We start from the raw sequence: 14870 nt of genomic DNA on the forward strand, positions 1-14870 counted from the left end.
GCTGGTCTCAAACTCTTGACCTCAGGTGATAAGCCTGCCTCAGCCTCCCAAAGTGCTGGTATTATAGGAGTTAGCCACCATGCCCGGCTGGCAGTGTTTTTTGTTTTTTTAAATTATGGCCAGCCTAGAGGGTGCAGAGTGGTTTCTCAATGTGGTTTTTAGGTTTGCATTTCTCTAATGATCTTAAGCATCTTTCATGTGCTTATTGGCTATTTGTCTATCTTCTTTGGAGGAATGTTTGTTTGGATCCTTTGCCCATTTTTTATACTTTTGTTTCTTGATTTTTAAAATTTTATTTTTAATTGACATATAATAATGGTAAATAGTTATTGGTCTTTGTATTATTGAGTTTTAAGAGTTCTTTATATATTTTAGATACAATCCCTGATCAGATATGAGTTGCAAATATTTTCATCTGTTTTGTGGGTTATATTTTCACTTTGTTAATGATGTTCTTTAAAACACACAAATGTTTAATTCTGAAGAAGTCTAATTTATTTTTTCTTTTCTTGTTTATGATTTTGATGTCATAGCTAGGAAACCACTGCCAAATCCCAGGTTAAGAAAATTTACACCTGTTTGCTTCTAACAATTTTAAAGTTTTAGCTCTTAACTTAGGGATTTGATCTATTTTCAATTAATTTTTATTGGTGGTATGTATTAGGGGCCTTAACTTCATGGTTTCAAGTGTGGATATCCGGTTTTTCCAGCACTGTATGTCGAGAAAACTAATCTTTCTTAATTGTCTTGGCACCCTTGTTGGAAATCAGTTGACCATAAATGTGTTTATATATGGACTCTTAATTTTATTCCATTGATCTATATGTCTGTCATTAACCATCATTATGCCAGTACCATATCGTCCTGATTATTGCAGCTTCATGTTGTGTTTGAAATTGGGAAGTGTGACTCCTCCAGATGTTGTTCTTTTTAAAGATAGTTTTGACTATTTTGGGTTCCTTGCAATTCTGTATAAGTTTTGGAATCAGCTTGTCAATTTCTACAAATAAGCTAGCTGGGATTCTTTTTTTTTTTTTTGTATATATACTTTAAGTTCTGGAGTGCATGGGCAGAACGTGCAGGTTTGTTACAGAGGTATACATGTGCCATGGTGGTTTTGCTGGTTCCATCACCCTGTCATCTACATTAGGTATTTCTCCTAATGCTATTCCTTCCTTATCCCCCCACCCCCTCCTATCCCTCCCCAGCCCTCCACCTCCTGATAGGCCCTGATGTGTGATGTTCCCCTTCCTATGTCCATGTGTTCTCACTGTTCAACACCCACTGATGAGTGAGAACATGCGGTGTTTGGTTTTCTGTTCTTGTGTTAGTTTGCTGTGAATGATGGTTTCCAGCTTTATCCATGTCCCTGCAAAGGACATGAACTCATCCTTTTTTATGGCTGCATAGTATGTCATGGTGTATATGTGCCACATTTTCTTTATCCAGTCTATCACTGATGGGCATTTGGGTTGGTTTCAAGTCTTTGCTATTGTGAATAGTGCCACAATGTTTCTTTATAACAGAATGATTTATAATCCTTTGGGTATATACCCAGTAATGGGATTGCTGTGTCAAATGATGTTTCTATTTCTAGATCCTTGAGGAATTGCCATACTGTCTTCCACAATGGTTGAACTAATTTACACTCCCAGCAACAGTGTAAAATCATTCCTATTTCTCCACATCCTCTCCAGCATCTGTTGTCTCCTGGTTTTTTAATGATCACCATTCAAACTGGCATGAGATGCTATCTCAATGTGGTTTTGATTTGCATCTCTAATGACCAGTGATGATGAGCATTTTTTCATATGTATGTTGGCTGCATAAATGTCTTCTTTTGAGAAGTATCTGTTCATATCCTTCACCCACTTTTTGATGGGGTTGTTTTTTTTTCTTGTACATTTGTTTAAGTTATTTGTAGATTCTGGATATTAGCCCTTTGTCAGTTGGGTAGATTGTGAAAATTTTTTCCCATTATGTTGGGTGCTGGTTCTCTCTAATGATAGTTTCCTTTACTGTGCAGATGCTCTTAAGTTTAATTAGATCCCATTTGTCTATTTTGGCTTTTGTTGCCATTGCTTTTGGTGTTTTCGTCATGAAGTCCTTGCCCATGCCTATGTCCTGAATGATATTGCCTAGGTTTCCTTCTAGGGTTTTTACGGTGTTAGGTCTTACGTTAACTCCAGATGGATTAACAATATAAACTTAAGAGCTAGCTGGAATTCTTGTACAAATTGCCTTGGATCCGTGGATCAACTTGGGAAGTATTGACTTTTTTTTTTTTTTTTCAGACAGAGTCTCGCTCTGCTGCCCACGCCAGGGTGCAGTGGTGTGATCTTAGCCCACTGCAACCTCCACTTCCCAGGTTCAAGCAATTCTCATGCCTCAGCCTCCCCGAGTAGCTAGTTTTGTGGCCACCATACCTGGCTAATTTTTTCTTTTGAATTTTTGTAGAGGGTTTCACTATGTTGGCCAGGCTGGTCTTGATCTCCTGACCTGAAGTGATCTCCCTGCCTCAGCTTCCCAAAGTGCTGGGATTACAGGCATGAGCCACTGTGCCCAGCCTGATATCTTAACAATACTAAGTTTTCTAATTCATGAACATGGATGTCTGTCTATTTAGATATTAAGTTTTTTCAATGGTTTTTACAGTTTCTGGAGTATAAGTTTTATGCTTATTTTGTTAAATTTATTTCTAAGCATTTTCTTCTTGATACTATTATAAATGGAATTGTTTACTTAATTTCATTTTCAGATTATTCATTGCAAGTATATAGAAACACATTTGATTTTTGTTTATTGCTTTTGTGTCTTGGAATCTTGCTGAAATTGTTCGTTCTAATAGTTTCTGTGTTTATTCCCTAGGATTTTCTCTATGCATGATCATGTCATCTGTGAATACAGATAGTTTTACTTTTCAAAACTGGATGCCTTTTATTTAGTTTTCTTGTCTACTTGCCCTGGCTAGAACCTCTAGTACAGTGTTGAATAGAAGTATCAAGAGTTGGACATTCTTGTTTTCTCCCTGATCTTAGGGGCAAAGTATCAGTCTTTCACCATTGAGTATGATGTTAGCTTTGCATTTTTCATAGATATCGTTTATCAGGTTGAGGAACCCCTTTTTATTTCTTATTGAGTGCTTTTTATCATCAAAGAGGGTTACATTTTGTGAAATGATTTTCCTGGATCTTTTGAGATGATCATGTAGTTTTTTTTTTTTATTCCATTAATGTGATATAGTATACAAATTGAGTTTAGGATGTTAAGTTAATCTTGCATTCCTGGGATAAATCCCAATTGGTTATAATGTATAATCCTTTTACGTGTTGCTGGATTTTGTTTGCAGTATTTGGCTGAGGATTTTGCATCTATATTCATCAGAGGTATTGGTCTGTAGTTTTTTAATGGTTTCTGTCTGGTTTTGGTATCAGAGTAATAGTGACCTCATACAGTGAGTTAGAAACCTCCCACTTTTTGCATTTCTTGGAAGAGTTAATGAAGAACTGGTGTTCTTGTTTAAATGTTTGGATAGAATTGAAGCCATTTGAGCCTGGACTTTACTTTGTGAGTGTTTTCTGATTATTGATTTGATGTCTTGTTTTAGGTCTATTCAGATTGTCTGTTTTCTTCTTGAGTCAGTTTTGGTAGTTTGTGTCTTCCTAGGAGTTTGTCCATTTCATCTAAATTATCTAATTTATTGACAATCAATTGTTCATGACATTCGCTTAAGTGTGTTTTCTTTATGTGGGCTTATGAAAAAGATATATATATATAGTACTTTAGGTTCTGGGGTACATGTGCAGATCATGCAGGACTGTTTCATAGGTACATACATGGCAAGGGTGTTTTTAAGCATATTAATTTGTTGAATCTTCACAATAAGCCTATGAAGGAGCTATTATGATCCATATTTTATAGGTGAAAAAAACTGAAGCACAGAGAGTTAACTTGCCCAAGGTCACCCAGTCAGTAAGTGGAGGAGCCAGAATTTGAATCCAGGCAGTCTAGCTCCAGAATGAATGTTCTTACCTTAGCTAGACTATTTAAAGATCTTCTCTAAAAGTTATCAGGAGGGACCTGGAATCTATCTGGTCAAGCAGAACCTTTTGAAGTACTTACTTTTTTTCTTAACAAATAAGTGGCTTTTCATTCTATTCCTAGATTTGTACAGCTATTACCACTATCTAATTTTAGAACTTTTTGAATCCCTACCCCCACTAAATCCATACCTATTAGGAGTTCCTTTCCCTTTCCAATCCCCCTTTCTACTCCTACCCCTGTCCCAGCCTCAGGAAACCACTAGTCTACTTTCTGTTATGGTTATACCTCTATGGATATGTCCATTCTGTATATTTCATATTGAACTGGATCATATATCTGTTCTTTTGAAGGTATTTAGTCCTGTTCAGACTGGTGATTATATCTACCTGCAGTTCTCCCTCTTCTTATTCTGATCTTTAGTTTTCCTGTGATTTGATCTCACTAGATTCGTCACTCTGATTGAATATACAGTCCTATTCAAAACAAACCTTTGCATCTGACACATGTGACAAATTTCTATTTCAGCCTTCCATTGGGAACACATCTCCTGAATTGCTCAGGGTGAAGGGAATGTGGGTAGATAGTACCAATTTTAATTACCAGCTCACCTCTCTCATTAGCCTTCAAACAATATTAATTTCAACTTGAATTTTACCAGATGCCTTGGATTGATAGACAAAGACAAATGCAGCTAGTGAGGGAGACTGATGCATGAACAGATAAGTATTATAATAAAAGCCTTTGTATGTAAGGTAATAAAGCATGTATAAGAAAGCATAACATGAATTTCAATGGAAAAATTATAGAAAAGTCTAGGGATCTAGATCATAAAAACCATACAGTGTGCTACTTAAGTTGATTCACCATTATACCTATTGATTTTGTCCCTCTAATCTGTCTTATGGAGTTGAAGCCCCTTCCCCTTTCATACCTTTAGTAAATATAGCAACAAAAGGGGATGGTAGGTGGGGATTCTAGGAACTACATTTTTATTACCCAGACATTGTTTCCTTCACAGGCATAAACTGGAATTCACACCAATAGTAGCTTCTACTACCTTGGCACCAAACATTATGGAGAAACCACTCATTCTAGACATAACCACCACCTCTAAAACACCCAGTACTGAGGAGGCATCTCTCTTCAGAAAGCCATTAGTTTTAAAAGAGGAACCCACTACCGAGGATAAAATCCTTATCAAGAAGTCATTATCTTTAAAGAAGTGCTCAAATCATGAGCACATGTCCCTATTGGAAAAGCCACAGCCCCAGCAGGAGGAGAGTGACAGTGATGATGATTTTGTTATAGAGCCAGTGACTTTTAAGAAGACACATAAAACTGAGGAGGAAGCCATCACCAATAAGACATTATCCTTAAAGAAGATGTATGCAAGTCAGGGGAAGCAGTCCTGCCAGGAAGAGTTGTTGGCTTTGCAGGATGTCAATATTGAAGAGGATTCCTTCTTTATGAAGTCAACGAGTTTTAAGAAGAAGCCTAAAACTGAGGAGTCAATCTCTACCAAAAAGCTCTCATCTTTAAAGAAGAAATGTACCATTTATGGGAAGATGTGCCACTTTAAGAAGCCACTAGTATTGCAGACAACCATCTCTGGAGAGATGTCCTCCATTAAGGAGCCATTGTCCCTTCAGAAAAAACCTACCACTGAGAAGGAGACCCTTTTCCAAGAGCCATCTGCATTGCAAGAGAAGCATACCACTGAACATGAGATGTCCATCTCGAAGACATCATTAGCCTTGCAGGAGAAGGCCAGCTTTAAAGAGGATTCCCTTGTTAAGAAGTCATTACCCTTTAATAAGAAGCCTAGCACTGAGGAGGCAATCATGAGGTCATTTATTTTAAAGAAGCAGTGCATGACTCAGCAAAAGAGGTCCCACTTGAAGCCATTAGTATTGCAGGAGATCACCTCTGGAGAGAAGTCACTCATTACAAAGCCATTGTCCATTAAAGAAAAGCCTACTACTGAGAAGCTTTTTTCCCAAGAACCATCTGTATTACAAGAGAAGCACACCACTCAGGGGGAGGTAGACCACTTGAAAAAGCCATGCGCATTGCAGCAGAATAGTGACAGTGAAGATGACTTTATGGAGCTAGTTTCCTTTGAGAAGAAGCATACTACCAAGGAGTCAACCTCCATGACAAAGCCATTATCTTTAAAAAATGAGAAAGATGCCACACAGGGAAAGATGTCCTGCTTGAAGCATCCACTAATATTGCCGAAGACCATCTCTGGGGATAAATCACTGATTAAGGAGCCATTGCCCTTTAAGAAGAAGCCTACTACTGAGAAGGAGTCCTTTTTCCAGGAACCATCTGCATTGCAAGAGAAGCACACCACTCAGAGGGAGGTATCCATCTTAAAGGAGCCCCTGTCCTTGCTAAAGTCTCCAACTGAGGAGTCACTTTTTGATGAGGCTTTGGCTTGTAAAAAGTGTACCATTGAGGAGGCAACTCCCACCAAGAAGGCTTTAATTTTAAAGAGGAAGCATACCACTCAGGGGACAGTGTCCCAGTTGAAGAAACCACTAGTATCACAGACCACCTCTGGAGAGAAGTCACTTATTGAGGAGCCATTGTCCTTTAAAGAAGAAAAAGTGCCTTTAAAGAAGAAGTACACCACTCAAGCGATGATGTCTGTCTGGCCAGAACTGTTGAACTTTCAGGACGATAAGTTCAACAACTCTATTGGTGACGATAAGAGTTCTTTCTTTATGGAGCCAGTGTCATTTAGGAAGAACCTTATGACTGAAGAGACAGTACTTACCAAGACATCATTGTCGTTACAGAAAAAGAACATTACTCAGGAGAAGATGTCACTGTTAGAGAAGCCACTGGTCTTGCAGAAGATCACTTCTGAGGAGGAAACATTCTATAAGAAGCTGTTGCCCTTTAAAGTGAAATCTACAACTGAAGAAAAGTTTCTCTTCCAGGAACCATCTGCATTGAAAGAGAAGCACACAACCTTGCAGGAAGTGTCCTCCTCAAGAGAGTCATTGCCCATCCAGGAGACAACTACCACTGAGGAGGAATTCTCTCAGGAACTATTTTCATTGCATGTTAAGCATACCAACAAAAGTGGGTCCCTCTTCCAGGAGGCTTCGGTCTTGCAAGAGAAGGCTGCTACCGAAGAGGATTCCTTGAAGAAGCTGTTGGCCTTGCAGGAGAGAAGCACCGTGGAAGAAGATGAGTTCCTTATCAGTAGGCCATTGGTTCTGAAGAAGGCGCATTCTGCTGAGGCAGCCACAAACATAGATACACAATTATCTTTAAAGGAGCGGTCCACTGCTCAGGGAAAAGTGTTCCTCTTGGAGAAGCAGTTGGCTTTGAATGAGAACATCAATGAAAAAGAATTCCTTATTAACTCGCCACTGGCCTTGGAGGGGTATCCCAGCATTGAGGAGGGGGAGACCCTCTTCAAGAAACTTTTGGCCATGGAGGAGAAGCCTAGCATTGAGAAGGAGGCTGTCCTCAAGGAGCCCACTATTGACACAGAAGCTCACTTTAAGGAAACTTTGGCCTTGCAGGAGAAGCCCAGCATTGAGCATCAGGCCTTCTTTAAGCAACACTTGGCTTTGTGTGAGAAGCCCAGCACTGAGAAGGAGACCATTTTCAAGGTGTCCTTGGTTTTGCAGGAGAAGTCCATCATTGAGAAAGAGACCCTCTTCAAAGAGCCATTACCCTTGCAGATGTCTACCATGAATGAGGCATTCCTCTTCAAAGATATGACAACTCTGAATGAGAAACCCACCACTGGGAAGGAATTGTCTTTCAAGGAGCTATTGACCTTACAAGAGAGTACCACCTGCAAGAAAGACATCTTTCTCAAAACATTCTCGATCCCCCAAGTTGGAACCAGCCCATATGGGTCTAGCACCATTTGTGAATCCGTAACAGGCAAGTCTAACATTACAACCATCACCAAGTCCAGTGCATGTGCTTCTGATGAACCTTTCTCACCACAGGCCAAGCAAGCACCAAAGGAGGTATTTATCTCTCTTTCTTCTTAAAGTAGATAAAGTGTTCTTTGATATCCTGGAGATGGCTGCTAGCAAAGTTTTTTTTTTTTGTCTTCCTAAGCAATTGAGCCATATATAGTAAGTTATTGGGGGTATCCCTCTACCTAGTGGGAGGGTGATATTTCTTGGATTTACTTCTGGTTTTATTTAATGATAGGTGATACAGAATCATCTCTTCTCACCTTTTATATCCTGAGGTTACCTATGATATGGGATACATTTCCCAGGTTCTTTTGCATTTTTCTCTTAAATCAAGTTGGCCTTGTAGAATCTCTTGTCTTCCTGATTGACACAGCAATAGATCTAAGCAATCAGAAAGTATTTATTCCAATTATACCCACAAGTGTCTGGACTATTGTGCTATATACTTGGGTTTTGCAATAAGGTCAGGTAATTTCATTCAGGAAATTGCCTTTCTTAGTAATTGCAATTTGCATCACAGTGGGCTTCAGTCAAAAATGGGCAAAGTTCATAGGAGCATCTCCCAAGGAAGGTGGTCTTTACATTGTAAATTTGAATAATGAAGGGATGATATTCAGCAAGCTGGAGGAGAAATGTCCTTTTTGTAGACCAAACAACCTGAGCGAAGGTGTAGAAGGGAGGAAAAGACTACCAAGATGAATTGGGCCAGATCAAAACATTGATATAATTAGGAACCTATGAAGACAGGTAACAAAGTTGAAATAATAAAACAAGAATGTCTGTTTTGGAGAATCTTGAGCTTACCTAGAAAAAGGGTCCCTTGGGCCAGGCGCAGTGGCTCATGCCTGTAATCCCAGCAGTTTGGGAGGCCGAGGTGGGCGGATCACGAGGTCAAGAGATCTAGACCATCCTCGCCATGATGAAACCCCGTCTCTACTAAAAATACAAAAATTAGTCAGGTGTGGTGGTACGCACCTGTAGTCCCAGCTACTCGGGAGGCTGAGGCAGAAGAATCGCTTGAACCCAGGAGGCGGAGGTTGCAGTGAGCCGAGATTGCGCCACTGCACTCCAGCCTGGCGACAGAGCAAGACTCCATCTCAGGAAAAAAAAAAAAAAAAGGGTGCCTTGTTCCTAGGGAAGTGAGAGTATATACAAGGAAGACTAGGCATTTCTTGATCATTGGGCCATATGAGGATTGCAGGGCCAAGGAATACTGTGTTATGGCCCAGCATATGCAAGGCTTGAGATACCTTAGCAGAAGAAGACAGTGGGGAGAAAGGAGTAATCCTTGATAAGTATTGTGCTAAGTCTTCTTTGGAATAATTTTCCTCATAATATATCTTTTTGGTGATGTCTAAGCCGATAATCCCACAGGAAGATACTGCCGAGGACAACAGTGATGCAAGTTTCAACCCAGTATATGTCAAGGAAATCTTCAGTTACATGAAGGAGAGAGAGGTGTGTAGGTTGCTTGGGTTGGGGAGTGGACAATGATTTCTAGTTTTCATTTCCTCATCTTTCCATCCTTTAGTATGTAAGTTGAAAGGGGTATAATATTGATGATGATAAAAAAAATAATAGCAACAACTAACATGTTGGTAGCTTACTATGAGTTGGACATTGTACTGACAGATTTGTAGACATTATCTTAATTCTTTCAGTAACTTCATGATGGTAGATACTACAGATAGAGGAGACTGCCGAGAGTCATTTAAGTGGTATATGGTAAAGCTGGGATATGGGTTAAAGTCTGATTACCTTGAAGACCATAATGCTGCACGTCTTAATTTCTAAGAAGACAGTCTTGACAGTCTTAGACACAAAAATGGTCAAATAGTCACCGAGTGGCTGTTCTTAGAGATCTTTTTCCATTCCTTCCCTATGCATGTTTCTGGCACTGTATGCAAAATTATATCTTTGTTTCAGATCCCCAACCTGTTGAAGTTTTCCTTTGCTTTTGAAATCTGCCAGTCTCCTTTACCACTAATATTCATCAATTCCAAAGTTTCTTCTCTCCCCTCCCTCCCTCCCTCCCTCCCTCCCTCCCTCCCTCCCTCCCTCCCTCCCTCCCTCCCTCTCTCTCTCTCTCTCTCTCTCTCTCTCTCTCTCTCTCTCTCTCTCTCTCAACAGAATAGAGAAGACCAAGGTCATCTACCAAGTAGAATTTTTAGCAGGTCATATGTAAGAGGGTGGGTGGATGGAAATCCACCTACACATCCAACTATCCTCTTTATAGAGAGAGTGTAATTGATTAACTGACTCCAAAGCCCACACTTTTTCTGGCATACTCTAAGTAAGAGACACCTTTGTTACATTAAAAATGTGATCCTTGGTTCAGCAGTATTGGTTTCACTTGAGATATTGTTAGAAATGCAGAAACCTAGCCCTATCCCAGACCTTCTAAATCGGAATCTGAAGTTTTACATGATCCCCAAGTAGTGCATATGTGTTGAAGTTTGAGAAGCAGTGCTCTACATAGTGTGGTATTGTGCTTTAGATTAAATTCCAAAGAAGCAGCAGAAATTTTATGGCATTGGTCTACAGTTGTAGATGTGTTTCTGCCCTTATTCCCCCTGGACTCTTCAATATCCACTCTGACACTTGAATATCACATGTGTCTATTTCCCAAAGAATAATTGCAACTTGCCTGGAAAAGGATACTTTGATCTGCTCCTATCTAAATACCAGTTGAAAATGAGGAATTAGAATCATGAGAGAGAAGTTAATTGTTAAGTTACAAATTTGAACTACAAGAAGAGTTTATTAACGTTTCTTTCTCATTGGTTCCAGGAACAGTTTATAGTTACAGATTACATGAACATGCAGATTGAAATCACCGGTGACATGAGGGCCATTCTTGTGGACTGGTTGGTAGAGGTGCAGGTAAGCCTGACAAATCCTGCCTTAAGGAGTAGCAATTCTCTTTCTCATTCAGGGCTGCCAAACCAAAAACATGGTAAAAATGTGCTGGGTCTACAGAGTTGAATAAGCCATGGTTCCTACCCTCAAGGAGCTCACAATGTAGGAGGCAAGATAAGATATGCAGACAAATAAGTATAATACAAAGTAGAATATACTAAGTGCTCTAAGAATTTTCAAATAAAATACTGTGAGAACTAATTGGAAGGAGAGGCTATTTCTACAAAAGGCAGTGATGGTATAGTTGTTTTATCATTCTTAAAGCCATGTAAAAGTATATCTAGTGATTTAGATTGGGGTTGATGACAAAGTCTTTCAAGCTTTGGGTGGAATGGATGATAGGAAGGACAGTGTGGCACCATCCTTCAGGTAGCTGTTTGTCCAAGGTTAGATATTGAGGGAATACTGCTATGAATACTTAATTATTATTTTACAGTAAGGAAGGAGAGCCCAGAGTAGTACATAGCATATAATAGGGGGTCAGTAAGTATTTATTGAATGAATGGAATTGAATGAATCACTATGGAGTTTGCAAGGAAACATACAGCATGGTCAGCCTATGCCCAGCAGTCTTAGTATGTAATTGAGAAGAAAAGATAATATAGTTTTATATCCTTTATCAAGTACCAGAGGAGTGGTTCAGGCTCATTTTGGAGTGAAAGACCAAGGAATTATGGTAGACACCAGTATATTTGGACATCAGCAAAGCATGAAAATGGTAGAAAATAGTAAATCAGATAACGGTAAAATTTGGGTAGATCTTAAGTGAAATAGAACCCAAAGATTGCTTATCATTGCCAAGTTGGAAAGAAATTTCTAGTGACTGCCATTGGACTTTGTTCTGCTTAACATTCTCATTGGTGATGTAAATGAGAACAGAGAAGGTGTATTCTTTAAATTCCTGGATGGCATGAAACTGGGAGTAGGGATAGGAAATAAATGGCTTACAGAGAAAAGGTATCTCTGCCAGTTGGAATAATGAACTAAATATTTTTTATTTAAAGTTTTTTGTTATTTTTATTGCATAAAAACATATATTATAGCAAAGTAACAAATTATAATTACCTGTGATTCCACAACCCCAAACCACTGCTCTCATTTGTTTGCCTATATTATCCCTCCATCTTAAGCAGTGCTTATCCATTCACGGTACACATCAGAATCAGATGCCCAGGTCCTATCCCAGACATATCCAATCAGAATTGTAGTGATGTGGCCCAGGCACATATAGTTTTATAAGGCTCCATGAGTTACATTAATGTATACTCCTTGAAAGCGAATCTCAGTTCTAGAAAATATAATATTGTTTTTATAACTGTAGGTATATGTAGTGCTTTCATAATTCTTTGGTTTTTATATTTTAAAATAACCAAATAACAACAATGACTTTTTGGATATGTAGTTCCACAAAATTTTAACACTTTTTTTGAAATAATTGATTCATGAGAAATGAAAAAAAAGACAAAGAGAGCCTGTGTAGTCTTTACCCTAGTTTATCCCAATGATAACATCTGGTGTAACTGTAATATACTGTCACGGTTAGGAAATGAACGTTGTTATAATCCACAGACCTTGTTTAGATTTCAGCAATTTTACATGCACTTATTTGGGGGTGTGTATAGTCTATTTGATCACGTGTGTAAATAGATGTTTAGTCTATTTGTTCATGTGTAAATTTTGTGATCACTACCATGGTTAAGGCATAGAACTGTTCCATCGCCACAAGGATCCCTCATGCCGCTTTTTCTTAGCCACAACCATTTCCCTCCCCTCTCCTTCCTGTCCCTGACAAATTATTTGTTTTCCATCTCTATAATTTCATTATGTCATGAATGTTATATTAATGGAATCATACAGTGTATAGCCTTTTGAGCTTGATGTTTACTGCTCACCATAATTCCCTTGAGATCCATTCCAGTTCTCTGTATGAATAGTTCATTCCTTTTTGTTGCTAAGTAGTATTCCATGGTATGGATGTACCATGGTAATATGATTTGGCTGTGTCCCCACCCAAATCTCATCTTGAATTATACCTTCTATAATCCCCACATGTTGTGGGAGGGACTCAGTGGGAGGTAAGTGCATCATAGGGGCGGGCTTTTCCCATGCTGTTCTTATGATAGTGAATATGTCTCATGAGATCCAATGTTTTTATAAAAGGCAGTTCTTGACCAGGCATGGTGGCTCACTCCTGTAATCCCAACACTTTGGGAGGCCGAGGCGGGTGGATCATGAGGTCAAGAGATCAAGACTGTCCTGGTCAACATGGTGAAACCCCGTCTCTACTAAAAATACAAAAAATAGCTGGGCACGTGCCTGTAGTCCCAGCTACTCAGGAGGCTGAGGGAGGAGAATTGCCTGAACCCAGGAGGCAGAGGTTGTGGTGAGCCGAGATTGCACCATTGCACTCCAGCCTGGGTAACAAGAGTGAAACTTCGTCTCAAAAAAAAAAAAAAAAAAGGCAGTTCTTCTGCACACATGCTCTTGCCTGCTGCCATGTAAGATGTGCCTTTGCTCCTCCTTCATCTTCTGCCATGATTGTGAGGCCTCCACTGCCATGTGGAACTGTGAGTCCATTAAGCCTCTTTTTCTTTATAAATTACCCAGTCTTGGGTACTTCTTCACAGAAGTATGAAAATGGGCTAATACATATGGTATGTTTAACTGTTCGCCTATTGAAGGACATTTGGGTTGTTACTAGTTTTTGGCCATTAAGGATAAAATTACTATGAATATTTGCATACAGGTTTTTTTGTGAATATAGTTTTTATTTCTCTAGGATAAATACTGAAGAGTGTGACAGTTCTGTGAATTTTTAACACATGTATAGATTTGCGTAACTGCCACTATGATTAGGAAATAGAACAGTTTGACCACTCCATAAAAACTTCCATATGTTATCCCTTTAGAGTTATACCCATCTCCTACCCCTAACTTCTGGAAACCACTGATCTATTCTCTATCTCTTTGCCTTTTCAAGAATATTGTATAAATGATTTGTGTTATGTGTAACCTTATAAGAATGGCTTCTTTCATTCAGCATGATGCCTTTAAGATTTATTCAAGTTGTTTCAGATATCACTAGTTCATTCTTTTTATTGCTGAGTGGTATTCTATGGCATGGATATATCACAGTTTACCCATTCTCCTGTGGAAGGATATTTAGTTTGTTTCCAGTTTTTGAAAAGAACTGTACATTATATACAGGTTTTTATGTGAATATATGTTTTAATTTCTAGTGTCAGCACACAGGAATGGGATTGTTGGGACATATGATAAGTGTATATTTAACTTAATTAGAAATTGCCACAGAGAAGCTGTATGTCTTGTATTTCTCACTCCAATGCATGAGAGTTCTGGTTGCTCTGCATTCTTGTCAGCACTTGGTTTTGTTAGTACTTTATTTTAGCCATCTAACAGGTGTATAGAGGAACCTCCTCATAGTTTTAATTTATATTTCCTTAAGGGCTAATGATGTTGACAACCATACTTGTCATGCATATATCCTCTTTGATGAAATGTCTGTTCAAGTCTTTTGCCCAGTTATAAATAGGGTGGTTCATTTTCTTAGTATCAAGTTATGAGAGTTCTTTACATATTCTGGATGCAAATCCTTTGTGGGATATGTGATTAAGCATATTCTCTGAGTCTGTCATTTTTCTTTCTCTTACCAGTGTCTTTCCCAGAGCAAAAGTTTTTAATTTTGATAAAGTCTGGTTTATCAATGCTTTCTTTATGGATTGTATTTACTTTCTTTTTTTTTTTTTTTTGAGGCAGAGTCTCACTCTTTGCCCAGGCTGGATTACAGTGGCACGATCTCATCTCATGCAGCCTCCCAACCTCTTGCCTCCCAGGTTCAAGCAATTCTCCTTGCCTCGGCTTCCCGAGTAGCTGGGATTACAGACAGTCACCACCACGCCTGGCTAATTTTTGTATTTTTAGTAGAGATGG

General features: G+C 38.9%; 1 protein-coding gene across 5 annotated transcripts in view; it reads left to right on the top strand.

The window, feature by feature from the left end:
* The window catches only part of CCNB3 (cyclin B3), a 91121-nt gene that overhangs the window by 41726 nt on the left and 34525 nt on the right, over positions 1-14870 (top strand). For 4 of the 5 annotated variants that reach the window (XM_054250902.2, XM_054250901.2, XM_035288756.3 and 1 more), the window contains exons 6-8: positions 5063-8045; positions 9360-9458; positions 10791-10883. In XM_054250902.2, the coding sequence (XP_054106877.2) occupies positions 5063-8045; positions 9360-9458; positions 10791-10883 (3175 nt within the window). The remainder of the gene's footprint in view (positions 1-5062; positions 8046-9359; positions 9459-10790; positions 10884-14870) is intronic. The other variant, XM_035288755.3, reaches the window with a different exon arrangement.

Source organism: Callithrix jacchus, chromosome X, assembly GCF_049354715.1.
Source record: "Callithrix jacchus isolate 240 chromosome X, calJac240_pri, whole genome shotgun sequence".
Classification (NCBI taxonomy): Eukaryota; Metazoa; Chordata; class Mammalia; order Primates; family Cebidae; genus Callithrix; species Callithrix jacchus.